Source organism: Kryptolebias marmoratus, linkage group LG15 (genome assembly GCF_001649575.2).
Source record: "Kryptolebias marmoratus isolate JLee-2015 linkage group LG15, ASM164957v2, whole genome shotgun sequence".
Lineage (NCBI taxonomy): Eukaryota > Metazoa > Chordata > Actinopteri > Cyprinodontiformes > Rivulidae > Kryptolebias > Kryptolebias marmoratus.
Genome location: NC_051444.1, coordinates 18,171,956 through 18,199,853, shown reverse-complemented (window position 1 = coordinate 18,199,853; position 27,898 = coordinate 18,171,956). Strand labels below are relative to the sequence as shown.

Here is a 27,898-nt window from a genome sequence, read left to right as displayed (position 1 = left end):
TCTTTCAACTAATTTCAGCTTTTTAAACTAATTTCTGCTTCTTTCAGCTTTTGTTCTTCTACCTTATGCAAATCTTCTACAAATCAGCTTCTGTTCCACTTTTTGCATCTTCATTAAACTTCAGCTGTTCAGCATATCTTCAGCCGCTTTCAACAAAATCATTCAGCAAAAAAAGCATTCACACTGCATTTTCGCAGGAAATGCAACTTCTCTAGTTCAACCCTTGCAGTTTATCAGTTTTATAATTCACATGAGGCTTCTTTGCCTCATATTTCCAGAATAGATTACTTTTATTCAAGATAATTAATCTATTTACACTGGGACAATTAAGTAGATCCTGGAGACTCCATTTCAGGTCTGAACTGATCTGAACAACATGAACTGAAGACAATTCAGGAAAAAAAGGGTTGTCTTATCCTGGCTGTGTTGATCTTTCTGTAAGATATTAGCAAATGTGTTATTTAGCAACAGATACATTTTAAAATTAAATTCACATTTTAAAATTCTTTTCACCAAGAAACAGCCCATTCGGGATGCAATCGATGTCTAGTGAAGATGTGAAGTATTTACAGAGGGAACTTATCGATCACGGCTGATGTGCAAAGCATCCGTCACGTCTCACCATGTTTTGAAAAGGTCACAAAGTTCTCCTAAAGGTTACCTCTACATGTTGGCAGACCATCTATATCATAACCCTCCACTCTAAAGCTTCACTCAGAATTTCTGATTTCAAACTTCTTCCCTTTACATTGGCTTGGCACCAAGACTTTTTAATTTTTTTTTTTAAGAATGACTTTTAAAAGAGGATGAAGTCTGAGATCAGCTAGTCAAATCAATCTAGTCACGGTGGAGGAACGGAGCGGTTCATTACTGGGAGGGCCGAGGAGCTCTCCAATCAGCTCTCTAATATCGCTGTGATCCTCTTCTCGCTTCGTTCCTAATTGAATTCTTCAGGAGAGATGCCCCTCAGCAGCAGATTTATCATATCCTGAAATTGGAGGAGACTAGTGCCATGAAGGACGTGCGTGGCACATTTAATCCACTCCTTATATAGGAGTACGCAGGGTGCCATCTCTCACCAGGACTTGAGTTACAGTCCCACAGTGGATCAGTGGCCTTTGGAGAAATGTCTTCGTTCACTGTTGCCTGAGGTGAACGGGATCAGCGGCAGAACGTGCTCACAGCCAACCCTAAATATGTTGCCCATACTGTGACCAGCATTCTAAACAGATGGCCTCATAATCTATAATCTGCACTTCAAATCCTGACACTTTGAACCTGTCCTGTCCTGTCCTGTCCTGTCCTGTCCTGTCCTGTTGTCGTCCAGTGTGGGACATACTTGTTAACTCCAAAATGGAGTGCAAAAAAAGTGGACAGTTTTTCAAGGAGGTAAATTCAGGGTTCCTACACATTTTTCGTTATAAAATTCCATATTTCATGACATTAATAGGAAACTCCTGCTGAAATTTAAAAGAAAAAATTTAGACTTTTGAGCCTTTTCTGATGCTGAAACGTCTGTAAATTAGAGTTGTGCTTTTTGTTTTTTTTAATTCATAATATAAATATATAGTAAAACCTTTGCATGTTTTGGGGCTGGTAGATGAACCAAAAGTAAATTTTGTGATGATAATGTTCATCTTTTATACACAAGAAAAATCACCAAATGTATAAAAATGCTGAGCAATTTAAAAAAGGGAATTTAATATTCTGGAAACATTAATGTTTCTCCATACTTTGTTTTCTCTTTTTATACTTAGCCAGACCAGAAAACACCTAAACCAAATCCCATACTGTTCCAGACTGCATAGGACCCCTGTAAATTGAGTTACTTACACGTACGGTATCTTTTCATATTAGACTGACACATAAATGAAACTATTCCACATCATTTTACTTTGTTTGTCCTGTCTTTGCCTGTCCCAGTCCATCTATAGCATCTCCTTCGATCTTGCCTCATATCGTTCTGTTCATTCCATAATAATCTGTACAGTCTCGTCAAAGTCTGGGTCCTCCTCTCTAATTTCTTGGTTTTTATCTGCTGTCATTTCCGCTCTGTCCTGCCATGACCCATACTATCTTGTCCTGCCTGTCTTATCATATTTTGTCCCACAGTTTACTACTTTTCTTCACTATGTAGCGAATGCACTGAAAAAAACAAACAAACAAAAAAAGTATCATACCTTCATAAATTGACGATCCCAGATTTTTTTTATATGGCATGCACAGGTGTTTTCTTAATTTTTTTTTAAAGAAAATCAGGTTATTTCTGTAATTATGCATATACCCAGATGGGATATGCTTTAAATATATTGCATATCTCTGTACTAAAGGTCTTCCACATTTGCATGCAGTATGGCATTTCTGGCAGGACTCCAGTGCTATAAGATCACTTATTTGATTAAACATTGTCACGCTCAGCAGGACAGAAGAGCTCCAAGAAAAGTTAAGGTATAACTGCTGACAGCAACAGAAAAGCCTCATGAATCTCACGGCTGTGAGCATCTGCCCTTCACTCTTGAGCTTTTTATTGGCAGGATGCTTCCGCCTCATGAATTATACTCGTATGAAGATCATTGAGATTGTTCTAAAGTGTTTAAAGTTGACGTAGATTAGACTTTGTTATATCTTTGAGTGTTTTGTTCATTTCCCAATGCGTAGAGTTTATTCAAGCTTTCTTTGTGTGGTGGATGATCACTTAAGAAGAAGCTGTGCTGTGGATTCTGCTCATTTATGATTTGTCCCCTTCACACTCACAGACTTCAGTATTTAAAAAAAAAAGAAAAAAAAAAGGATTCTTTGACTAAAAAATTAATAGCGGATCTTCAAAAATTGAACATTGTGTAATATTTCCAAAAGTAGATTTCATCCGTTAGTGAAAAAAGAAGAAAAACCTCTAACAGCCGAAATAGTTGCCGTAATGACAACAGTAACATAAAACCACAACTTCACAAAGTTTACAAAGTCCAATTCTACTAATGGCATCTAGGAGCTTTAAAGAGAATTTGAGGTTTTGCAAATGTTTTAAAATACTGTTACAAACATGTTTCAGCAGGTTTTGGTGTTGTTTGCTTGTTATTATTGCATTTGATGAGTATCATTTAGCCAATATTTTATAATATCATTGTATAAAGTAGTCTTGTCCAGTCAGATGCAGAGAAAGTTTAAAAATAACCTTCCCTCACTGTACCTTGTTCTCCAATTGTCCATTTTAAAACTGTGGACATTTAATTGTGGAGTGTTATCTATGACATGACAGTGTCCTCACATAGATGGAAGTTCAGTGTTAAAATGTTCGTTGCCCTCTAAGCCGCTCCTGACTAATTCCAGAGCAAAACTGAATCTGGAGAGGATGATACTGTAGCTCGATGACACTTGGCAAAATGACTCGCTAATTAGAGTCATTTTCATTTTGGGCAGAAAACTTGAGCTTAGTCATGTGCAAAGTGTTGATACCTTTCAGAGCACGGACCAATGCTCCCACGACGTTTAGCCCTGCCAAATCCCCGCTGTGGATTGGCTCAGCCCGTAGCGAGCAGTGACACTCAGAGGCTTAGGTAGTTTCCACCCAGGGCTGGATTGGCAAACCGGTGACACAGAACAGTCTGGGGGCAGCCGTGGAACGGCATCCTGGCTGGGGATATTAGCAGCGTTAAAATACTCGGAGCTCTCGGAGGCTCTGGCGAGGCTCCAGGACAGAACGGCTCACGTACGCAGAACAAGTGAACTGAAGGGTGAACGGGATGACAGTCATTTTCACCCGATACAGAGCAGCTCCTACAGTTTTATTTAACAGACTGAAGAAAAATAACTCAATCTCCAAAGTCTTAACATGATACATAAACAATCACAGTTTCACATTTAATTTCTTTTACACAGCAGAGTCAGAAAGCAAATATAATATAAAATGTTTCTGATTGTTTAAGTAAAACAGTGGTTTAACTCTCTTTCAGTAAATCATTAGAATGCAGCCCTTTTATGCTGTTAAATATGTTAATAGATGTAAAGAACGAAGGCCATAGCAGTCTTGTTTTCTGTAGGACTGGAGAATGTATACGTTTCCACAAAGTACTGAATACCATGATCAATATAACCATCTACCCACAATTCCTTTTTGGTGCTTTTCAGGAAAATAATGGGCAGTTCCACAGAGACCAGCACTTAGTAGACCCGACTGCTTGGCTGATGGTTCCATAATTCAGGTCATTCTTCAACCCTGGAGGATAATTCCCGGGGAATTCTTTGATAACTAAAGCAATCAATCGAAATTTCATTCTTGCTGGGTTTTTTTCATTGTTGTTTTTTTTCTCATTTTGCTTTGAGGTCTGTTTGATAGACTCCTCTGTCTTCTTCTTCTGCTATCTCTCTTTCCCTCCAGTTGTCCTATCTCATGGGTTTTCAGTTGCTGGAAAAACCAGGCTTCATCCTTTGTGCTGAGTCAATTGTTTCTCTGCAGGGGATTCATTTTTAATTTAACTGTAATTTGGTCAATGTTGCCTGTCTTTTCTCTGTTTTTTTTTTCTTCTTCTCAGTATAATATTCTCCAGCTCACACTCGCTGCTGTTAATTTGACTGAGACCAATTGTCACAGTTTGCAGAGTTTCATATTTTTCCTTTTAAAATAACTGAACATTGTTCATAATTGTTTGTAGTCAAATTAATGTGCATATTTCACAATGAAAAACTCAGTGATCATGAATATTTGTTTTGTCTAGTGATTACAGGGATGAAATGAAGCAATGAAATAGATTATTTTATTCACCCTTGGGCTTCGTATGCATAACATCTGCTTATAACAGGGAGAAACAAAAAGGAATTGTTGTCAAAGTGTAAATCTCCTTACCATTTTAGCTGGTGTTGGAAAATTGGCATGAAAAAAAAAATATATATATTGGCTCATTGGGAGACTTTCACATCATGTCAGTTTAAAATACATGCAAGTCATTGTAGTTTATTCAGCATAACTTCTGCAAGTGTTAAGCTAGTTTACGCTTGACAAAAACTAGTTCAGAATTCTGTTCATGCAGAATAACATTGAATTAATTCCCGTTCGTGGTTCACCACGGTAAACAAAAATGTTGGAACCTGCATTCTGAGATCATGTTATTTCAAGTTAACTTTCAGCTTCCAACTGTGACTTATTCAAACTCAGAGTTTACCGACGGTAAACTCGACAGGTCCTAACAGTCAGTCAGAGAAAAAGAAAAGTCACACTCAACAAGAACTGAGTGTTTATTTCTTATGCACGGTGGTTTCTGTCTTGTAGTTATCACAGAAAGCAATAAGCAAATAAGTTGTCAGTACAGATTGAAAGTAATGTTAGCAAGCTAGTTAAATGCAGCAAATTTTTAGCAGGCACTGACTTGTGTCAGGGCATTTGTTTAGCTCCTCTGCTTAGTGTTGGCTTTCTAGGAAAATTGTTTAAAAATGTGTCATGAAAACCATTCAGATAAGAAAATAAGAAAACTGCAAGCAGAATTTCAGAGGGATTCACAAACTACCATTTGATTTAAAATAATATTGCTGTGTGACTCTGTTCAAATTGCTTTGCCAGCTTTTTGAGTACGACATAGTTTTGTTTGCTTTATTGAGCAAGGACCTCCAGCAGACACCGGAGCAGTTTGCAGCCCGGTGTGAAGCAGCCAAGATGAAAATCAGCACCTCCAAGTCTGAGGCCATGGTCCAATACTGAAAAAGGGTGGATTGCAAATTTTAGGTTTGAAAGGAGCCAAGGATTTTGTTCCAGAGTGCTGGTAGAACAGTTTCTGCAGTGATGTCAGCTGTACTGGTCTGTTGTAGTGAAGAGAGAACCGAGTAAAGTGAATCTTTATTCCAACCTTTAGTTGGACATGAGCTTTTATGGGTGAAAGAAAGAATGAGATGTGGAAGTGCCTGAAACGATGAGGCTGGATTCACCTTCAGGTTTAGGAGCTCAACTATTTGGAACGAGCTCAGAGTAGTTTTGTTGCTGCTTCTCATCAAAAGCAGCCAGTAAAGATCGTTTGGGCATCTGGTAAAGCTGCTTTATGAACATCTTTGAGAAGAGGTGTTTTAAATGTGTTCCACCAGGAGGAGACTTTGGGTCAGACCCCAGACCCATGGAGAGACTATATCTCCTGACAGGCTTTTCAAGTGAGTTCCTTTCAAAACACCCCCCAAGATGAGCCGGAGGAGGTAGCTAGGGAGAAGAAGGTCGGAGGATTTCTGTTCAAGATGTAGCCCCTGCAATTCTGCACGAGTGGAATAATATAGATAGATGGATAGACAAGGCTTTATTAAGGACAATGTGTAAAGATGCGCAGATCAACTGAACAGTGACAAGAATGATAGCAACAAAATTATTCTAATTGTAGCTAACAATTTTGATCTTCAACAATTAGATCAAAACTAATGGAATCAGAATGAATTGTCTAAGAGTCAAAGTCAGCAAGGAAGCCCACACAAGCTCAAACAAAGCTTAACAATGTCCTAAATTGGACTGGGGTCTACTGCAGGTGGTCGATGTGTGCTTATCGACCACACTGCTGTGAATTAATGTTACAGTGCATCACTGACATGTCAAAATAGGTCAAAATGATGGAAAGCTTTCAGATTTTTCCAGCGCAGTAAATAAATCAAAAAGTAAGTCGAGAAACATAATTTTCACTGACACCTCTAGTGAATGAGGGGTACCAGTCTTGGTACTGCAAAAACGTGTGCATTATGTACCACTGAAACACACAAAGAAAACAGTTCTGCAAAATAAAACAGGTCCTAAACACATCAAAGCACAAAATAAGGTTGCAAATGGCAAACAGAAGCCAAACTAAGATCCACACACCACGACATTAATGTGGACAAACTGAAAATAAATGGAAAAAGAGTGCACCGTACTTTCCAGTTGTCTTTGTTTATTAATACTGTTGTTGGAGGCCATTTTCTAATTGAGATTCTGACCAACAGATGGAAGGTAGATATAATTTCGGCAGCTCATACATTAGGAAAGAAGCCGGTGCATCTGTCTGCTGTGCATGTGATTACATTTGCATAGAGGTAACAGGCGAGGGGTTTGTCTCAGCGAGTGAAAACACAGAGATTGTAATACTTGATTCCAATTTACAAGCTTTGAATGCCAAATCTCCCTCATGATTATTTTGGAGGATGACTTATTTCTAAACTCCCAATTGCAGTAAATGTTGAGAGGAAAACGCTTCCTTTCTTGTTTTTCAATCATCTTCTCCTCCGCTGTGTCCTTTTTTGTGTGTTTCTCATCTTCCCAATGCTGCCTCCAAACAGGCAGGATAAAAAAGAGAAAAAAGTAAGAAAAAAAAAGAAGCAGGTTATCTGATTGATGTTAGGCTTGTGTTTTAATCTGGAGGAGTGCTGCTTCACCACTGTGTCCTCCACTCTGAAGTGTTTTTGGGGCTGAAGAGGAGGGCTGCTTTGCCTTTATGAAAACAGAGAAGGAGGCAGGATGTAGATCAATATCCCAGGAACACACCAGAGACATTCTATTTTATTAAACATTTTCCCATTAAGGCTGTGGCTTGAGCATTGTAGATCATTCCAACAAAGTCGTAAATCACAGACAGACAGCAGCACTGGAAACAATGGGCAGAATCAGAGGAGATTACCAAGAAACAGAAGCCATTTGCTGTTTGTGCTCCTGGGAGCCTCGCGCTTCTTGTTTTTATACGCCGCACAATGCAGCTGGGGGAATCAAGCATCAAAATCATATCACGCTGAATGGAATCACAACACTCATTTTCATGTTACAGGCATGGCTTTGTACTTGGCACAAGAAAATTAAATATTTCTGTTCCTACTGGCTAAAATTGACTGACCAATTTTTAGAGCTTTCTACTTGTTAAAACTCGGGTAGTGCATTATTTCGAGAGAAGATAATAGAGTTCTCAAAAAATAAAGGCACTATTACTGTAAATGTAGAGCTGATAAGTGGTAAAATATAATAAAAAGTAGAAGCCTGTATATAATTATTGATGTTTACAAGCTTCTTGCATCTGTTTAAAGCTTTGTACTGGGTATACATTCAAGCTCTATGATGGCACATTTCAGCTTATTCCAAAAGTTATTTTTATTTATTTATTTTACTGTGACTCAGGTCAAGACTCAGCTTAAAAAGTCAATCTTTTAGTTCTTTTTCCTTTTGTGCTGCTGGATGGCAGCTTCAGGCTGCTGCCCTGCTGAAAGACTCAATAGCTTCACCTCAGACCCAGTTTTCTCACACCGGCTACCACATTTAGCTGGGAAAATACCTCAATAATCTTCTGATTTCATCATTCCTCCACAGTCTCCAGCACCAGAGACAGTGAAACAGATGCACAGCATGATAGAGCCTACATCATTTATTTTCTGTGGGTTGAGTAGTAGGCTGTTCTTTTTCTCATTCCTTCATTTTCCTCACCTATAAACCAACTGATCCACACCAATACCAGACCACCCCAGCCTGAAACATAATTATAAAAAGGCTGAGACGTATTTGTTCTTGTTTTTGCAAGCAATTATTTATTTTATGTCTGTTTTTCTGTATTTATTTGCCGGGTCTCTTTGTCTTCACCAGTGGCAAAGACATGGTCCAACGATCTGTGTTTGTTACGGGCTGAAACAAACACTTAAACTGCTTTATCATGGCCTGAAGCTTTGCTGCTGTTCAAGCAAAATCTAACAAAACGTCCAGAGTTTTCTCAAACAAGTTTCTTCTTTACATCACATTGTCACAGATTTGACTGAAACTGTAATACTACCAAACACTGAGATCTTCCTAGTTGGTTTAATTTGTTGTAGCAGAGGAAATAGGCTGAGACTTTAGCCCCATCTATGGACTTGAGAGGTTGTAAAAGGAATCTGGAGTGGCCTGTATGCAGCTTAAAAGCAAATGATCCAACCACAGTATGTTGTGATTATGGTTCTTTGTTTGTGGCATAAATTTTGAAGGATTCACAACTAATAACTGTTAACAAACAAGTGTTTTTTTTTTGTTGTTGTTGTTGTTTTGTTTGTTTTTGTGAGCTCTTGAGGAAGCAATCTTTTATTCAGTCTGTATAAGAGTGAATCATTGACATTCCTTCATGTTGATTAATAAGAGAGGCGGTTTCCACAGTTTTTTATTCTTCCTTTAAAGAGTTCTGCTGCTACCAGTCTTTCTTCCTAAACTGATCAAATTGCATTTTGCATAACAACCTGAAAGTAACGCCCACAACTGACTCATTAAGCCATAAGAGTCAGGTAACAGTTTATACATAGTGCAGGTTTTCTTCATTCGTGCAGTTCTAGGATAAATCATTCTTTAAATTTTTTTACTATATGTATTTATTAATTTATATTTTTTGTTCTCACTTTAGCCAAACTAGCAGTTTAAAATGTTTTAAGACAAATGCAGAACGATCTTCAGTACCTGGAACTATGTGGAAAGCTCAATTTAAAGGATTAGTTTAGTCGTGTTGAAATGGGGTTTTCTGGGAAAAGTATGAACAGTTAATATCTTGCCTGCTGGAGATAACTCTTTGAACGACCTCAGGAATGGGGGACAAAAAGCGTTGATTCTGACCAGACTGATGAGCTCATGGCTAGTCCTAGTACAGCCAAAACCACAATGGAGTTTTTCATAGTGGTTCGTGTCAGTGATATTTTTGACTTTTAGACTGTGAAGTTTCACGTTACAAAGTTGTTTACATTGAAGCTGTAGCACTTCCAGAGCAGCCTGAGCACCTCTTGCAGGAATATCATAAAATTTAAGCCAGAATAAACATGTAATGTGGAGCTGATGGTGGCATAAAGGTTTAAAAATAGTGTTTACATGAACTTCAATGAAACTTTTCATTTTGGGGTTTTGGTGGTGGTCAAAATTAGCTTTAAGACGTGGGTTTGCTCAGAAAAGCTACTTGTTAATACAGTCTGAGCAGACCCACCTTCATAGTGAACTGCTCTCATAAAACAACTCCAATCTTCAACATTTATTAGAAGTAAATGCACACTAATAACACTAATACTTAAACCTTTACACTGCCCTCCACTGTACATTCACGCTGTCAGAACTATTATGAAACTCCTGCTGTGAGTTGTACAACAAGCTGCTGCTGCTGCCAGTCATTGTGTTTGCAACAATTTATTTATGTAAATAACCGTGTAATGAGAAACTGATGATGGAGTAAAGTTCAATAAAACAGCATTTGCATGAACCGCTGGGACATTTTTGAGATTGGAGCTGTTCTATGATGACAACAAATCCACTTTGGTCCTTGCTCTCTCTCTCCAACCAGCCCTTAGTTCAAAAGTCCTGTCAAAGTTAAAATCCAAACTGAGGTTATTCAAAGAGCTATCTACGACAGGTAAGATATTAATTGTTCATGACCTTTTCACAGAAGCCCACATCATTTTAAAGCTACCATGCTGCTTTGATCTGAAATTAACTACAAAAAAGTAAAGCTGTGTGTGGAAAGAAATATTCAAAAGCACAGGAAAATGTGGATTAGCTGTGCTAAGAATTCCTAAAATAAAATTACCCTAATGTTATCTACTGTAAAAATGAAACAGTACAATGTCTGACTTCATTACTCCGCAGTTAGCTCAGATTAGTTATTGATTGTACTGTTGTTAATAAACCTTCAGACGTCAGCTGCAGACACTTTTTCAGTTTTATTCTCGAGGTCTTATTATTTGAACGAGCATTCATCTCCTCTTGTTTACCTGTTAGGAAATTAAACCTCCGTTTTTTTTTTTTTTTTCCTCGGTTGTAGTTTTCCGGTGTTCGGATTCACTGATTCACTGCGGACAGTCGGGCAGGTAGGGGTTCAGTGTGTCGCTCAGGGCCTCTTCATCGCGACAGATGGCTGTCGCTGAGATGGAATCTGTTACTGTTTGGTTCCAGGGTGTTCTCCTCGAGCGCCGAACCACCCCGCCACCCAGTTCAGACTGTACTTCGTTGGAGGCAATTTTCTAAAGCAGATGGAAGATGGCTGTAATGCCAAAGAGGGAGCTGGTGGATCTGCCTGAGCAGTTTGTTCTGATAGTATCATTTCCTTTGTGCAGCATTTATTAATGTGCTCATGTCACAGGAAATTTATTTAGAGAGCACTTTAAAAAAAAACAGGATCATAAAATACTGTGCAGAGAACAAATCATTTAAAGGCAGATAAGAAAGGAGGCAGACAAAAGACTAGATGAGTGTTTTTTAATCATGTTGTCAGGAAAAAGTTCTCTTTTGCCTAAATCTTTTTTCCTGTTTCTTCAGAAGAATATTCATTTAGGCAAAGCAGCAGTTTAATATTTGTTTTGTTTCACTCATTGTAAGTTAGCTTGTATGTGTGTGACTGGCGGGAATGTAAAAAAACTATAAAAATAGCATCTCCATTACTCTTCGAGAGAGGTCGATTTTTTTTTTTTCCTTTTAGTTTTTAACAGTTTTCCTCGTGCATCCTCAGAGGATGTGGGGGTAACAGGACAGAGATTGAATGCTCCTGTATCATCACAGCATCTTTGTTATTCATATCCATCTTTTCACAGCAGTCTAATCCACATGCATATTCAGTGTGCCGCAGACAATCGGGGCTTCGGAGCAGACAATATGATCCGCTCCACGGGGAGGTGTTGCCTGCTTACTCCGGGCTGTTTGTTGACAGCAGCTTGATGAAAATAAGGATAGTGCAAAATTGCATCACATAGGATAAAGCTATGCTGCATGTAAAGAAAGAAAAAAAAAAAAAGCACTCCTTTATAACACACTGTTGCATCAGTAATTCAAATGATATTACAGCTTAAATAAATGTTTGTTGAACTGATGCAAGCTGGTTATTATGTGGTTTTTAACGCGGTTGGTGCAAAAAGTCTGCATATGTATATATTAAGATAGCAGTAAAAAATAACTTTCATACTGTCTGAATGTACCCAATTAACTTGAAAACTAGTGACCAAAGAATAAACTGGTTCGATCTTGCAAAGGCAACTTTCTCATCTGTGCTCAACTGGTTTAACAGCAGTAATCTTTGTGCGGCAGCTTCTCACACTCTGCCTTAACATTTCACAAACCTTCATAAGTCTTCATTCAAACAGCCTTTCATGTGTTTAAATTTAATTCATCAGTCTGCAAGGTGCACAAGCAGGAAAAGTAATGACATTTAATGTCACTGCTGCAGGGCGTCCTGTGGCAAGATTTATTATGAACAAGACCTTAATTTATCTTTAGTTTCTTTCCATTTCTTTGTCCCTCATGTGGGCCAAACTTTCAATATTATCTTCAGTTCAATAAACTTTACACTAAATCTCTATACCTATGCAATGAGAGGCATATTTGTTTCAATAGGCTTGATCTTTTTTTCTTTTTCTTTTACTGTTTGTGAAAGTTTTTAAGGTTATACTTTGCTTTGTTTCTATACGGTGAGTTCAAGAGTCCTGAAAGCTCATCAAAATCTGCAGTTTTCAAAAACTTGAAAACATCTGAGACATTAAGAGGTTCTATAACAAATTTAGAATTGTGCAGATTTAAAAAGTATGGAATTTTCTTTTAGTATTTTCTATCTGTGTTTCCAGGCAGTATTCCCTTTTCTGTTTTCTGAAGTATACAAATTTGAATTTCTAAAAAAAAATGCTCACACAGTCAGAATACTTTTATATTTATGATGCATAAAAGATGGGCACAGTTGTAGTTTTAGTTTATATTATGAAACATTTGCTTAAATAAAGACCATACACATGTTGCACATAATGTGTAATAATGTCTCAGCTAATACTAAACCAGAATTTACCACAATATTTGTAAAACTGACTGACTTATTGACATTTTAGTGTTTGCTAAAGTTGATTAGCTGAAGCACTCAGTACTGCCCACCTTTCAGTGAGAAAGGTGATTAAAAAAACTGTAAATTTGAGTCTGAAAAAGGTTGTATTTTTACAATAGGTAATGTGCAGAGTACAACTTTTCCTTGTTTCCTTCTTACTGTTTCATACAAGTGGAATCAAGACCAGACACTTCTAGTGGGCAGAGACATAACAGCACTTCACAGTGGATGATGGAAAACATCCTGTTTACTGATTAATCCCAGTGTGAGATGTGATGGCAGTAACAGTGGGATTACTGGCACAAAACACACCTGTGTTGGGTCCGCAGTTTTGCAGAAACAGCCTAAAGACTAAAAAAAACCAGGGAGCTCTAACAGTGATTAACCTTTCCTCCTTTTGAGATGCTGATCTCAAACCCAGAAGTCATTTAGGATTCACTTAAAGATAGAAAACGTCAAAACAAATTTACAAAAAAGAAAACAAGATCTGGCACAGACTCAGATCATGCTGGGAAAACATGTGTTGTGGACTTCTGCACAAATATAGATTGGAGTCCACGCAGCACAATGGTTACAGTACAAAATGGGGCTTCAATCCAATACATTATTTAATTCATGTAACATCTTTAGAAGTTGGGATTGTTGACTTGAAATTGTTATCTGCAATTAAAAAAATATTGAGTTTGAAGCCTGGACTAACATGTTGATGATAGTTGGACAAACCAAACTTTGTTTATTATTTAGTGTTTTAGGAAGATCACAGTAGCATTGGTACCAAAAATGATTTAACCATGAATCTACACACAAAGAACATCAACACATACAGATGCAAAAAACAAAGAAGTAATTATTGGCATTTTTGAAGACATGCATCTCACCCTCTGCTTTCCGCCCTCACCAGAGATTTAAACTAAGATCATCTTATGTTTTGAAATAACATCTTTATAACTGTTTTGGTCAAACATGAAAAATAACATTATGCAAATATGCGATATCCCAAAATTTCACACTCAGAGTGCTGTATGTGTTGGGAATGACTCAATAGCTGTTTTTTGCTCAATAGTTATTACCCTTTATGTGTTGGCTAATGGCAATAAGCAGTGGCAGCCATCTTGAATTAGACTGACTCTGAAAGTCAATCAGCTGTAGATGTTCATCCAATGATTACTTTTGGAAACTTCTGGAAGGTTTCATTAAAATCTGTCCGATGGTTCCTGAAATGTTTTGCTAACAGACAGACGGGGTTGACCCCTACAGTTACAGTTTTAAGCTCTTGCAAAATGAGGAACATTTGCAGTATGTGCTGTGAATGACTCTCAGCTGAAACCACACTAAACATTAGCACAATAGCTGTAAAATGTCATGAATTGTCATGCTTTCTAAGGTCAGTTAGCTAGCTGTAGCGGCCATCTTGAATTCGATTAGCTTCAAACATTATACGTTTGTAGGCGTACAACCACTAATTACGTCTTAAAAGTTTCATTAAAATCTGTTCAGTGGTTCATCAGACATTTAGGTGACAAACACACGAACACACACACACAGAGGTAACAACATTATCGTCCACCTTTGCCTTTCTGCAGTGAGTGATAATAAACTAGGTGCATTTCTGCTAGTATAAATTTATGTGCATTAAAATTGTTCAGCAAGTACAAACAGTCTTTGAGAAAAGATCCCAGGCTCTGGGACATGAAAGTCCAGGTTTTGGGACATGGTCTTCCTCTGAGCCCGTCCTCCTTCAGCAACACAGCAGCACTGTCAACAAGCTAATCCTCCTGGGGGTGTCGGCCTTTTCTGCTCGCCGGTCGCATTAGTGACTCATCCCTGCCTTCAGAATGGGCTGCTCTCGGTTCAGCAGCAGCAGAGTGACTGACAGTGTGAGGCAGTTATAGCTGCCACACCATTTCATTTCATTTGCACTGCCGGGTCAGCTATTAGCGCCCCCGCAGTGATGGTATGACTGTCTGCGTGATTGTATCCAGAAATAAACGACTGTGACACTGTCAGCTGTCTTATGTAACGCCGGCTTTGATTATTATTGTTTCCATTGATTCAAATGATTAATATTTTCACCCTTGTGTCTATAACTCAGCTTTGGCTTTGCATTAAATCACTTCATATAAGTACTTGCAGAAAGGCAGCTGTAGTCCAGTTTTCTCCAGATGATGAAAGAGCATAAATGGATCTGGGAAACCATCTCTACGGCTATTTTTCTGCTCCGCTTATCTCATTACGGTGACCAAAAACAGCCGCTTCTATAATTTCAACACATTCACTCTTAAAGACCATGTCATTTTTCTTGATACGTTTGACTACAAACTAATCTGAGCTGGTGAGAAGACAACACAAGAGCTAGTCAGTCCAACTGAAAATCAGGAAATGGGAACCAAATAAAATAGAAAAAATATATATGTGTGCAGATGGGCATGAAATCAAAAGTGAACCTTTAGAATAAAAAATAAGATGTACTGAGACAAAAGGTTGTCACTATAACCACATACTCCCTGTTCTTGTGTTGTTGTTTTTTTCTTTTCATTGGCTTAGACTCTCATCATATTTTTTTTTTGCAATTCGAAATAAAAGAAAATGTTGTTACCTATACACATAATGGACTGAAAAAATGGGATAAGAATTTTATTTTGAGAAAAGCGCTTTTTTGGGTACTCATGGGCGTCTGATTATGGCAGTAAAATCAGGATCATACAAATGGGATTACCAATTGTTTCTGCAATGACATATTGAATATTTTCTTATCTCTGCAAAAATACTGCTTTAATTTTTCTTTTCCTTTTAACCAATTGTGGTTTATCGTCAGATCTAAAATCAAATCTAGACACCCACAAAACTTTAACTTTCAGGTTAGATTTAGTTAGATTTTAGCTCAAATGTACCTGTGGATTCTTTCACTCCTACATTGCTCAAAGTTTTTTTGTGTGTGTAATTCACAGTTAGAAAAAGAAAAACACTGATTTAAATATTTAAACAAAACAAAAACAAAATTATCTCATCCTCACAGCTGAATGCTAACTGCTAGCTTGCTGCCTGGTTGGACTAGCAAGCTAGCAGTTAGCAAAATAGGCTACTGCCTAAAAAAATGGAATAACCCAGCTCAAAATTATTATTTTTTTAGTTAGTAACAACAAAAATACATGTAATAAGAAATACATGTTTGTCCTATTAGCATTTTTAAGTCAATAAAAATGAGGAAGCAAAACTATAAGTTTCCAACTCCAGTTTAAAAAATAAAGGTGCAGTTGCACCTGTTGCTTCATAGGTCATTGTGGGTGCCTATATGCTAGACTAATAGTTAACTTTTATTATCTTGGTTATATTAAGGAAAAAGAAGACACTTTGGGTGCTGAATGAATGGTATTCAGTTAGCTGTAGTTTGTAGTTTGTGCCACTAGATGTCACTACATCCCTGGACAACATAAACAAAAACCAGTTCACTGCAAACCACTGAACCGTAGGAGCAGCCTGAGTGTGACAGAAAGTGTAAAACACATTTACTGGAACACCTTCTCATTTTCTTTAAACTCTCAACATGCAATTATCACTTAAAAAAATAAAAGTCACAAGCATAAACTCATGCATGATGGTTGCATTTAGCAGAAATATTTTCCGCTCAGCACAGAAAGCAGGTGATACACCTCAGAGCACATTGCTCAAACAAAGATGATGTGATCTGACGTCTCAGATGCTGTTTCATCATTCTACACCAGATGTCTAAAATCCAACAAACACACAAGAACATAGGTTCTGGCAAGAACACTTGAAAGAATATTATTTTCCTGCTGTTGTCATAAAATACAAGCTGCTATCTGATCAAGCTTATGGCTGCTAATGCTTCCATGTGCTCTCAAATAGACGGGAATGTGTTTAAATGCGTTTACATTATAGAGATGCAAGAGCTTTAAGTGACTTTTTTTTTGTTTCTATTTTTTGAATCTAGATGATTGTTCATACTCCTCTCATGTGTTTGATTTAAAGTTGACAATAATGTTACACTTTTCAGGGGTTTAAATTTATAGTTTCTTCTCGATAAACATTTCCATTTCCCATATCCCACCACAGAGAAAGAGTTTTGCCACATAATGTGACAGTGTTAGGGGAAGTGAAGCCATCTGCAGTGTTTACTCAGTCTATCCCTGCTCACACTTCCCCCTACATAGATTAGGCCTCAGAAGCTGTCTCTGGGCAATTAAATCTATCAGAGGGCACCAGAGAGCGCTCTGTCAGAGCTGTTCCAATTATTGCAGTTTAAATGAATATGGATTCAAAAACTTTTGACAACACACAGCCAGTTAATTTGCAACTGGGGACCCAGACAAAAAAAATTAAAAAAAAAGGGAGAGTTTTTCTCCTGTCATGTCTCCTGGTTTGTTTTCCTTTTTCCTCGGATGAAGAGAAATGTCTCATTTAATGTCCTCTTCTTCTTGCTGTTTGCAGACACATAGAGAACTGGACGGGACTCCAGACTCTGAGAGACGTCGATATGGAGCTCTACACCGGACTACAGAGACTGTGAGTGTGGCTGCGTTCGTCTGGGTGTGTGTGCATGTAGACGGGGACGGACACTTCCATGTTTCTTCTGTCCTGCGGTGCAGGTCTCGAAACAGGCAGTGGAAAGCATACCCCTGCTAATCCCTGTTTCATATCAGGATTTCCACCTGTTTGCTGCAGAGAAGCCAAAGGGTCACTGGCACAGATGACAGCAGGGAGCCATGTAGATTTAACGTCTCCTCTCCTGAAGATAAGATGTTGGCTGTGTGTGTGTGTGTGTGTGTCATGATAGCACAAGCCAAAGTTCAAACATGACTGGTGGAAGATCCCCTCTGCTTTGTGTAGCTACTGATCAAATAACGCTAAAATGGAAGGGGGCAAATTGAATCAGGGGTCCCTGCTGTAACATTATGGGTTTTTAACACTCATCTTGTCACTTCTTAAAGAAACGTGATGCTGTCTCACCGAGACACGCTCACATAAATGGTTTTCAGCTACTTTTCCTCTCCCTTTTTAGTTTTTTTTTCTTCTTCTTTCCTCTACGCAGAGAACCATATTCTTCATTGCCCTCTAAAGTCAGAGATGGCCTCTCCCCTGATCCCTCATCAGGGAGGCCAAGTGCAATATCTCCACCACTAAATTAGCATTTTTCTCATTACCACTGCCTCTCTCTGCTGCCTTGTCAGGGGACGCCGGCTCCTCCCCGCCTAGGAGTCGAGTCTGTTGTGATGCCGCCTTCGCTGAGGCTGGAAGCAGCGAGGAAGGATAAGTGAGGAGAGACTTCCTGTCACCTCGTTTTACATTTGACCTCCTCATCACCATCTTTATTTGACTAAAATGAGAGAAGATGCAGTTATTCAAGAATCAGCACATCTCCAGAACGAGGAGCTCAGCACTCTTTGTCTCCGTTATATAAAATAAGGCAGATTATGCTCAACGTTCCACAAATCTAACATGATTGTTATCGATTCTGTGCTTTTATTTTCAAGTTCACCTCTCAAGTGTCAGAGATTGTTAAAATGCTAACAGCGCAATGCTGACAAAAATCTTTTATAGCAACGTTTCAATACGGCTGACAGTTTGCATTTACCCATGAAGGTAATGTTGCTGGTGTGTCTATAGGTTTCTTTCTAACATAAAACTCACATCTAACAAGTGTTTGACATGCAATTAAAATAGCTTTTACTTTAAATATTAAGAGACACTTGAATCAGGAATTCACAGTGTCGCACGTCACCTCGCATCTCCCTCATTGTGTTTTTTGTGTTTCTTTTAATGTGCTGATTTAAAGAAACAAAGATCTGAACACTCATTCAAAGCTTTCTGTTTTTCTTTAATCATTCTTTTATCATATCCAGTGAACACTTTTGGAATTGATGAAAGCCTTGCACACTTATTATCTCAACTACCGAAGCTTTAGGAAGCTTTTTCAACACTTTTCACAACACAAACACTGAACTGCTTTTATTACAGTTTAATCTATCGTTCAATTTATGTCAAACCAGAAATTACATTTTTTTTTACTATTAGGAGCAGAATTAACAAGCTTATGTTGCAATTTACCTGGGTTATTGATTTTACACGATGCAAAAGTTTACTGAAAGTGTTTAACGGCTGCCGATGCACAAACTGAAATAAATGAATCAGGTTTTATTTTGAAATTGTTCGAAAAATATATAATTAGAAAACTCTTGAGTTTTTACATTTCAGAAACATATAGTAAACGCCATCCTTTGAAGGACTGCATGTCAACCCGCTGCCTTGCATGCTAAAGATTTGAATAAAGATCTGAAGCAATCTGTAAGAGCTCTGAGGATGTGATGTTGGTGAGTCTCACCTACGACTATATTCCAGCACAATGTTTGTAAAATTGACTGAGTTTTAGCAATTTTCTGGTTTGCTAAGGCTGACAGCCATCTTAAATGAGGTTGACTTCAAAAGTTAATGAGTTGTAGATGTACATCAAATAATTAGTTTCTGGGAGTTTCATCTAAATCCGCCCACTGGTTCATGAGATACGTTGATAACAGACAAACAAATAAATACATTTTTACATGTAAAAATACATACAAGATTGCCTGCTGTCATAGTGGTGGGCAATACAAAAAAGAAGAAAAAAAAATAACATCTGAAACCTTTTGGATATTCTTTACAATCTTGTCTTCTTGTTGCATTTAAATGTAAGAAGAATATTGCAATTCTCTTCATGCTGTTTATGATAATGATAAGTTTGCGTCTCTGACGTGTTTCTCTGAATTCACTACGAATCCTGTGTTTTGCTACTTCTAATGTCAACAGGAACAGGGCAGTTTACAGATAAATTAAACACGTTCAGTTAGATTTTAATGAAACACAGTTCAGTTTTATCCAGCTGCAATCAAAATTTCACTCATCACAGGCTATTTCAGTAAATATAAAATGCTCAAACCAACTGGTCACATTAAATCATTGGTTACATGATCACCCACCTTTCATGGTGATGGGCAATAAAAGGTTTTCCAGGTGAGCTGAGTCTTTATAAGGTAAATTGTTCAGCACTTTGTATAGAAGAGTAGTTTAGCAAACAAATAGAAAAATTAAAAATTAAACTTTGATTTGATTTAATTGCAAAAGAATGGGACATTTTTTTTAAATTGCATCAGTAAAAGATTGGAGGAATCTGGAAAATTTTCCAAAGCAAGAATAAACACCTACAAGGGGGAAAAAAAAAGTCTGAATGACTGTGATCTTTTGCCCTCGGGCTGCTCTACATTACAAACATGAAACCCACTGCATGAGCTCAGAAACATATCTAAGAACTACTGGCACTGAGCTCAGTTTGTCACGCTTCACAAATACGAGTTAAAACTGTTAACAAGCTAAAAAAAAAAAAAAAGAAAAAAGGAATATTAACAAGATCCAGAAGCGATGCTATCCTTATTGTGTTTCAGCTCATTTAGGATGGACTGATGAGGAAAACTGCTCTGCTCTGACAACATTTCAAACTCTTCGTTAAAAACCCGCTGAGCTGTCAGTCACTGTAAATATTTGGCGCGATGAGGAAGAAAACCATTCCAGGGAGGCAGCTGTAATTCTTTATCAAGAAAAATGAAAACAATTCTCGTTCAAAACTGTTGCAGTTTGTAGCTTTGAAATAAGAAAGATCCAGCATCCTTAAGTAAAGTGCTTGTTTGGGCCTTGAAAACTTCAAAGTTTGCTTTAGACCCTGCAGAAATATCACAAAATGTATGCTTACTGCTAGAATTTACCTTGATAATTGCATTCAGTATAACTGTGGTCAATAATGCAAGTTAGAAACGATAAGTCTTCACAGCCATCTCATTTGTTGCCTATAGAGCCTTTGCATTGATGTCATGAAGACTGTTGATTCAATTTAACTGTATTGCAAACAGCTATGGGCATTTAGCATAGCATTAGTACACAAAGTCTGTCTTGTTGCTATCTCAGGCAGAGTCTAAGACCATCACACCACACTAGATTTGACATTCTGAAGTTTGAGCTCAGACTGTGATTTCATGACACGCTGCGCCTCACGCGAAACCTCCATGTGTGACTTGTTGTCAAACTTCATTGAATCCTCAGAGCAGGACACCAGGAACTCACACTTCAGGATGGAGGCAGTCAGGGACACACAGAGGCCCGTTGGGTTGTTGGCCGGGCCCAGATTAGAGTCTGATCCAGGCAGCAGGATGACCCACATCGAAAAGGCAATCTGTCATCGAACGATAATGCAGAGATTAGTTGGCCAGGTAATGGGAGCCCCCAGGAGAGCAACTGACAAGAGCACAGGCATCTGAGAACCTGAGCCTGTGCCAGAAACCCTGCCACTTTCTAAACTTCCTCTAAAAAGTCAAGTTTTATCATGTTTGGGTATTTCACCAGGACCTCACTTAACAATTCAGTTAATAACAGCGCAACACACCGTTCTGTGTTTTCTTTGTTTGTTTGTTAATTATTTTTTTAATAATTGGGAGAATTTTTGTGTGATGTTTCATTATGAACTGACAAAGAAGACTTTCTGTATAACATGGAAATGAAACACATCATATAATTCTCTTATTTGAGCTGCATGGCCTCTATTGATGCACCGATTTTAAGGGGTGAAATAAGTATGAAATTGTTGCAGTTGTGTTTCTTTTTCCGCAGAGCCTATTATAAAGGTACTCCCCCTAAAAGCCTTTTCAATGACCTTTGGAACTGTTGTGTGACATTAAGTCTCAAACACAACAAAGCCATGATTTGATTTTTAGAAGGTAATTGGCTCCAACAGCTGGATGGAAGCAGCTCAGTGCATTAGGAGCCGCGCAATGATGATGTCAAGGACTTCTTTGGAAAGAGGCATCTGTGATTACAAGATTAGAAGTCATTACAATTGTAACTCAGAACAGCGGTTCCCACACTGTGGCAGTGGGAATTGCAGGAGTCCTTGAGGGGATTCCATTGGGTCTCTGGCAGAATGAGGATTAGTTTAATTTCACTATTATTTAGCTCCATACAAGTTAACACAATGAGAGACTGCTTCTCAAATAAGGGGTTTCTCTCAGCTTGTGTTAAAGAGACACACAAGTTCACAAATAGTGCATCAAAGATACTTTTTTTATTTGGCTTTAAGCTCTGCAGGGTGCACGTACACGTGCAGCCTCAGCTTAAAAAATAAATAACCAGAAAAGACAGATAACTGCTCATGTATTATTGCCTTAGCAGGTAAAAGCTTGTATAATGTCTTCAAAGAGAGAAGTACCAAATAAGTGTTCTCTTGACATAAGTTCACTGTATTATCCTGCTCAAATTAAATAGAAAAAAATAACACAGGAAAAGGCAAAAAAAAACAAAAAACAACACAAACCCTCTGAATATCCTTAAAATGATGCGAGGTAAGAAGCGAAATCCAAAAAGTGGATGAGCTATGCAAGGATAATGAGGGTCACAGAGAAAAGGCACATAAAAAGGAGAAATAATAAAACAGCCCTTGTGCAGTTAACATTCTCATAATAAAATGGACCTGTGTGCATTTGGAAGAAAAAAATGCATCTTTTTGGAGTTTTTTTTTTTTTTTAACAGAGTTTGATCTTTTTTTTTTTCTCATTTCAGGACTATCATGAATTGTAACCTGAGGGTGATCCAACCCCGAGCGTTTGCTCAGAACCCACATCTACGCTACATGTGAGTAAATACTCTGTTATTGAAACCGTGTTTTCCGAGCCCTTAAAAGATCTATTATGATCTGCGCAGCTTGACAGCTCGTGGTCTATGACCATATATGAGTTAGTGTTGAGCAGAAGATGATGCACTTGATAGAGACCGTCGTCAGGAAAATTGTGGCACCGCCATTACTGTTGCAACAGCAACATCTTAAATGAGACATCCATTATTTGCCTTGGATAATTGGATTCCTATCTGCCGAGGTTTTCTTTGTGCTTTGGCAGAGCAACATGGCAAAGATGCAGTTCCATTTAGACCGCTCTCGCCAAATGGTCAATTTGTCCATGAGGCCGAGCATCAGAGCCGGGAGAAGAGCAAAGTAATTTCTTTAACAAAGGCTGATGTGTCACCGTACGACAGCCTGTTATTCACCAATTTTGCAGTAGTAAACACAATGAGGAACTCCATCACTGTCTTTTACCTGAGCACTCTGCCATTTGCAATTTCTAGCTGTTGATCTTAAGGGCAGTTTTGACTTCTTTCTGCAGCAGATGGCCACCGCTTGGCTTGAATGCATGAATCTGTGTGTGTGTCTGTGTGGGACTGCAGGCTGTAGTATAATGTGGACACCAAAATACAGTATTATTCATTTGACAACCTAATCTTGCCTGTTACTGAGGCAGAGAATACTAGTTAGACTAAGTTGTCATAAAAGCTGACTCTTTTAGCAATGCAGTATTTGCACAAGTACTCACGCTTATGTGTTTTCTAGATGGACTTTTTTTTTTTTAAAGAAACATATTGCTTGTCTTTTTGTCTAGTTATGTGATTGGTGAAGCTAATAGAGCCTGTCAGCTTTTAATGAAAGTTAATCAGAGTCTGCCTTTGCTTTCATTTCCGCCTCAAAAGATGAATGTGCTAGCGCAAAAATAAAAAGCAAACAAATGATTGTAACCTGCTTTCTCCCTTCCCTTCACAACACACACAGCACTTGAAATATAAAATGTAAAAATAAAAAGTGTAACACACCAGAGAGGATCAGAGGAATAAGTGACGCTGTATTTTCGTTGTTGTTCTCACCTGTGGTGTGATGCTGCATAGGTGAGTGTGAGGTTCAGAGCTGCAGTGATAAATATAAAGCAGTCATTTACAGCTACAATCCAGAACCCGATCTTTGATGCTTTTCTCTTAAAATCAGTGGCATTTAATACTTTTTCAAATCCTCTTTAGATGTAAATTTAAAAAAAAAAGGTGTTAAATGCTGTCACGAGGGGAGAAAAGGTTGATGGAGTCAGTTTCAACATGAAGACGTTTGCTTTGTAAGCACTGAGAGCCCCCCCACTCTGGACTGTCCCTGATAGGTGGCTATTGTGGTCTCATAAATGCAGGTGGACAGTTGCTAGGTGACACAGAGGATGATGATGTCAAAGAAGATTAATTATTGCTTGTCCTCGGCCTTTGAGAAGCGACCTCATTGATGTCTGTGTCAGACAGGTCTGTTCAAAGCCCGAGCCATCACACACTCAGCTGGTTGCTCCTTTGTGAGGAGAACTGAAGCGATCGTCTCCATCACATGTTCAGGCCAAAACGGGCTCAATCGCTCTCAGTAAAGAGATACCATCACTTCCATGTGCGGTAAACATCGTGACTATAATTAACACCCACTCCAGTTACATTCTATTTTCAATTAATAATCACTATTCTATTTTTAAGATCTGTATTGTACGTTTGCAGTTTTTATCGTATATTACAGCTTGTTTCCTTGAATCGGCAGCTCTAAGGATAATAATCACATTGAAGATGTGAAAATGTTATTTTACTTTTAGGATATACAGATTACCAGGTGCATCTTTTACCTCAGTTCTTATCAAATCTGACTGTCTTTGTTCTGATAAGAAGCTTTATTTTTTATGTAGTGGATCTTTCTGTAGATAGGAACCAAAGTTCCTGTGAGCTTCCGTTCCTCTGTAAAATCCTGTGCTTGAAATTAGGTTTTTGATCTATAACTGATCAAGCTGATTATTTTAAGATACCTTATCAAATGGGTTTCACATAATGCCCTGGCAGAAAAATATTATCACTAAAAACAATGTGTGCCATGTTGTTTCTCCTCAACCATTAATTTGATTCATGCTGTAACCTGTCTTCTATCAGGGGTGAGTAATAAATAAAAAAATAAAATAAAAACTAGGCAAGGGAAAGTTTCTTCTAAGCCTTTTAAACTGCTGCATGAAAAAAGTAAGACGCATTATTAGCTACAACAGTCTATTTGATGTCTGTCTAAAACGTCTATCCCTTTCATTAGCAATGAACTCGGCTCTATCTAATATCCTTTTCTGTTGCCTTGTTTAATCTGCTAGCAGCTCTCTCATCAGCGCTGTCATCACGAGGTCACCTCTGTGGGCCAACTGTGTTTTATAAGAGCCCAAAATAAACTTATTAGTAAACCATAGCTTGAGAGACTAATGCAGGGAGATCAGCTTAATGTTGCATAGAATAACAGAGGTGAACAGATTAAACCATACAGATGCTGTCACATTACCCCTGTATCCTGATGAAGCGTCTCTGAGAAAGATTCAGACTGTCACCAATCATCAGTTCAAACAAATTAAAACCTAAAATCAATTATCTATTTTAAGTGACCCAAGGTTTGTTTACAACTACAGGAAGACGAAACATTTTTTAGACATACAAAAAAAATCTCTCACGGAGGCTCTTATGGATTTTTAGAGATTTTTACCATTTAGGATCAAGTTTAGGATATTACATTTTGACCCACCTACTCTGTCTTTTTTTATTGCCAAGGAAGAAAAAAATAATAAAGAAAAGAAACGGACAAAGGCATCTTTTTGTACTGTTGTAAGTTCAGGGGTTTCACATGTCACACTAAATAATAGATCTACTGAATCTGTTCTGTTTTTATGTTGTTGTTTTTCCATTACAGATAGTAGAAAAAGTTTAAAAAGTAGTTTACCAGCACGGTACAAGAACCTCATAAGAGAGCGTCATCCTGATGACAGCAGGGAAGATATAATCTGTGCAGGGCCCCAAATGTGATTAACTCTCAGAAATGGTTGGACAACTTTACTAATTTGAGATAGTCTTCATCCCAAAATCAAACAAATGAGTCATCGCTTCTTAGAGACTCGTGATGTCTTAAGACCAACTCTTAATGGCTGTGATATCATGTGTAAAATTGGCATCTGAGAACATGACCATGGCATAACTGTGAAAATGTTATTTAGTTATATAACCATGTTTTTCTAGCCCTGACCAGTTAAGGTTAGTGTTATAATATTTTGACTCCATCGAGTAATTTAGTGTTCTTCTGCCTAAATGCAAAACTATGTCAATGGGGACAAAACTATTCTCTTAAGATTTTTTTGTTGAATAGCTACTAAAGCCACTCACAACTATTTTAAACTCCAACCAAGTGTCATTGTTACCTAAACCCAACCATTAAGTGACAAAACTGTTTTCATAACGTAGTGTCGTGTTATTATATAGACATAACCCAGAATCATTTTTTTTAAGTTGCAAAGGAAACGCTTGGGGGATGGGGGATGATGGGGGATGTTTACTTTGATGTAAATGATCTTGTATGAGGTATATTTGAGAAAGTATCAAATGTCCAGGGATGGTTAGTGGCAGTATTAACAAGGAATATCTTTATGTGTTTTAATAGTATGAACACCTACAAGGTTGTTTGAGTTGAAGGACTTGTTGAGTTAATGCAAACACAAACCCTTAACACTCAACGATGTAAAAATTCACTCGCTTTGTGGATGGTTTTTGCAGAGTCTTGGCAAGGTCTTCAGGGACATATTAAGAATCCTTGTGATAGAGTGTGTTGGTTGTAGAGTGAAACTTCTGTAGCAAGGTTGTGGTGGTTTATCAATGGGGTGGAAAAGTATCAGGGTCCTGGGGAGCTTGGTAGCAGCATATCCATGTTGTGGGGCCTGCACTGACATGGCCTGGTCATTGAGATCTTGAAGCACAACTGTCTGGCTTCATTCCTTGGCTACGACTGTGATTGTGACAAGGTCATAGAAACAGCCTGGCACAGATGTGATAGCAGTAGCTGCTGTTGGGGTTTCAGAGAGTCTTTGTCAGGGCAGGCCTGTAGATCATTGTGAGAACTCAGGAGTGCATCTTGGGACATGGAAAAAAGTGTGTATAATGTGTTTGGGGTGTACTCCTTCTATAGCAGTGTCACGATTGTCTTCACACTGAAGGAAGTTTTCCAAATTTGCTTCAATCCAGTTACAATTGAGTAGGTCATGGAGAGCACCTTAAAACAGTGTGAAGGAGGCCTGATAAAAAAAAAATATTATTGCAGGTTAGGTCTGTCTCCATGGGATACCTGTCTTCAAACAAAGATCTGATAAAGTAAACATGTAACTGTGTTTGTCTCAGTGGTGCAGCGTCTCGGCTGTAAATCCCATCACTCCAATTGTTGTGGCTGGGGAGACTCATGAAACAGCCTTGAACCTCTTAAGTACCATAAGGGGACACTGAAGGAACAATGGGCAATATTTTACGCCACTGTTGCAGAAAATGACCATACTCAGTGTCACTGTATGAACACTTATCAATGACTATTGAGATTTCATGCTTTGTAAACAAGCAGGTTTGTTTTTGACTCCATTTTATACTTCACGTAAAATTGGAATCCTCCCCAGGTGGTGATGAATGTGTTCCACTAAACTTTGTTTGGTTTTATTTGAGTTTGGGGGTTACGAAACGGCAACCAAACAACAAATAATCAAACAAAAAGAAGATTGCTTGACAGACTTTTTATGTCACACCACAGGAGAAAAATGAATTGGAAAAAAGTGCCCTCTTGGTTAGCTGTCAACAGTGTCCTCAAAGAGCACTTTTAGGTTTTGTCCAGTGTAGATGGTCTAAGAGCTCATTGACACAGCTTTTAACAACATTTTTGGGAAGATAGTTATGTTTCTTCTCCGTCTTTCTTACCTCGTTACGACAATTTAAAAAGCTTTCATGATATTCTAAATTAAAAACGCATTATCCCTCTTACTGAGATGATTTAATGGCTATTGATGTGTTTTCAGTTACTTAAAAAATGAAATTAGAGTGAATACCAAGTTATATCATCATTTTATAATTTTAGGAAACCTGGTAATGAAAGGCTCACTAAAAAGAAATTGGTTAACACTTCAGTCCTCAGTCTGTTTCTTCAAAACAAGATCAAAACCGATAAAATCAGGTGAAGCGGAATCTGTTCTTCAATATGTGCTCCAACCAGCACTTATCACCAAGCTATACATATATGTATACATATATACATATATATATATATATATATATATATATATATATATATATATATATATATATATATATATATATATATATATATACTATGGCATGCCGTTCAGGAAATTATTGTATATGTATTCTTATATTTGAAAGTTTGAATATATGGAATGAAACCTGAATATATGGAATGAAACTTGAAT

At 37.9% G+C, this 27,898-nt stretch overlaps 1 protein-coding gene across 2 annotated transcripts in view; it reads left to right on the top strand.

Moving 5' to 3' along the window:
* Positions 1-27,898, top strand: part of ntrk3b (neurotrophic tyrosine kinase, receptor, type 3b) — a 212,593-nt gene that overhangs the window by 23,752 nt on the left and 160,943 nt on the right. For both annotated transcript variants that reach the window (XM_017425891.3, XM_017425892.3), the window contains exons 2-3: positions 17,220-17,294; positions 22,365-22,436. In XM_017425891.3, coding sequence (XP_017281380.1) covers positions 17,220-17,294; positions 22,365-22,436 — 147 coding nt within the window. The remainder of the gene's footprint in view (positions 1-17,219; positions 17,295-22,364; positions 22,437-27,898) is intronic.